This window comes from Cyprinodon variegatus, unplaced genomic scaffold, assembly GCF_000732505.1.
Source record: "Cyprinodon variegatus isolate N-32 unplaced genomic scaffold, C_variegatus-1.0 Scaffold1295, whole genome shotgun sequence".
In the NCBI taxonomy this organism is placed as follows: domain Eukaryota; kingdom Metazoa; phylum Chordata; class Actinopteri; order Cyprinodontiformes; family Cyprinodontidae; genus Cyprinodon; species Cyprinodon variegatus.
Window position 1 is genome coordinate 54,348 of NW_015151748.1, and position 1,219 is coordinate 55,566.

A 1,219-nucleotide genomic window follows, 5' to 3' on the forward strand; every position below is an offset into this window, starting at 1 on the left:
TTTTTTTTTTTTTTTTTTTGGTATTTTTTTTTCGGGGGAGCTCTGGGGAATTTCAATGGTGAAGTCCTCTGGAAATCTTCAATAATTGTTGTTGATTGCAGATGTGTCTAGTAGTTCCCATTGATTTAGCTTGGAAAGCGGGGAGAATGGCGCTAGGCTTACCGCACCGTGACGTCACTGCTGGGAGATGGCAGGAGGGAGGGGCTACTATATTTGGGCAAAAATGGCCGCTCCCAGACTCAGGGATTGCAGTGAATATTGTTTTTTTTTTTTGTTTTTTTTTTTACTAATTAACACTAAATTCATTAAATCTCTGCAATCGTATCAGTTTTAGGTATAAATAATGATCCATTGATTCTTCGCTGACTGAACTTTTCCTTTAACAGATAATAGATCATTTGAATGAAGGTTTCAGGAACATCTGGGTCACAGGAAGGAAAAGCAGAAGAACCACAAAGCGGACCTCGTTGGTTTGGACCCTTCAGTCCTTTTATTCACAGTGAAAATCCGTCTGGGTTCTAATGAGAACAGAAACCAGATCTTGGTCCAAAGCTTCAGTCCGATTATTCTGGAAACCAGAACCAGGGTTTGAAACGTCCGATTCAGTCAAACGGGTCATTAGTTCTTCTTGGAGAACTCTTTCTTCCCGCCGGCAAAGTTCCGGACTCTGTGGATCTGAGCCAGCTGGTTCTGCATGGTCTTCATAATGTCCACGTGGTCGGGGATGTGCACGTAACGCACGTTCCTGCCCGTGACGAACAGATCCTGCAGCCGGGTGCTCTGTCCTCGCCGGTCCCGGTACAGGACGTCCTCCAGACGGATGTTCATGAAGGCGTCCACGCTGACCACGCGTCCCCGGGCCGCGCACTCGTTCCTCAGGTCCACGGTGGTCTCCTGCCCCTGCAGACCCTGCAGCAGAATCACCATGCTGTTCTCTGCGATCGTCCGCTCCCGAAGGGAGGACGCCACGGCGCCCGAGGGGGCGGAGCCACCCGCCTCCGACTCCATGGACTCTGAACGCCAGGAACGTCTGAAGGACACAGGACAGGAAGCTGTTAGAGAAGGTTCCAGAGGACAGACCGCTTCTAGGTTCAGCTTCTATGTTCAGGTTCTACATTTAGGTTCTATGTTCAGGTTCTATATTTAGGTTCTATATTTAGGTTCTATGTTCCGGTTCTATATTTAGGTTCTATGTTCCGGTTCTATATTTAGGTTCTAT

The 1,219-nt window shown here is 47.8% G+C and overlaps 1 protein-coding gene across 2 annotated transcripts in view; it reads right to left on the minus strand.

The window, feature by feature from the left end:
- Window positions 1-290: 290 nt before the first annotated feature.
- lsm10 (LSM10, U7 small nuclear RNA associated) overlaps window positions 291-1,219 on the minus strand; it is a 2,261-nt gene continuing 1,332 nt past the window's right edge. The window contains exon 2 of one of the 2 annotated variants that reach the window (XM_015402065.1): window positions 291-1,030. In XM_015402065.1, coding sequence (XP_015257551.1) covers window positions 619-1,008 — 390 coding nt within the window. In that variant the 5' untranslated portion in view covers window positions 1,009-1,030 and the 3' untranslated portion in view covers window positions 291-618. The remainder of the gene's footprint in view (window positions 1,031-1,219) is intronic. The other variant, XM_015402064.1, reaches the window with a different exon arrangement.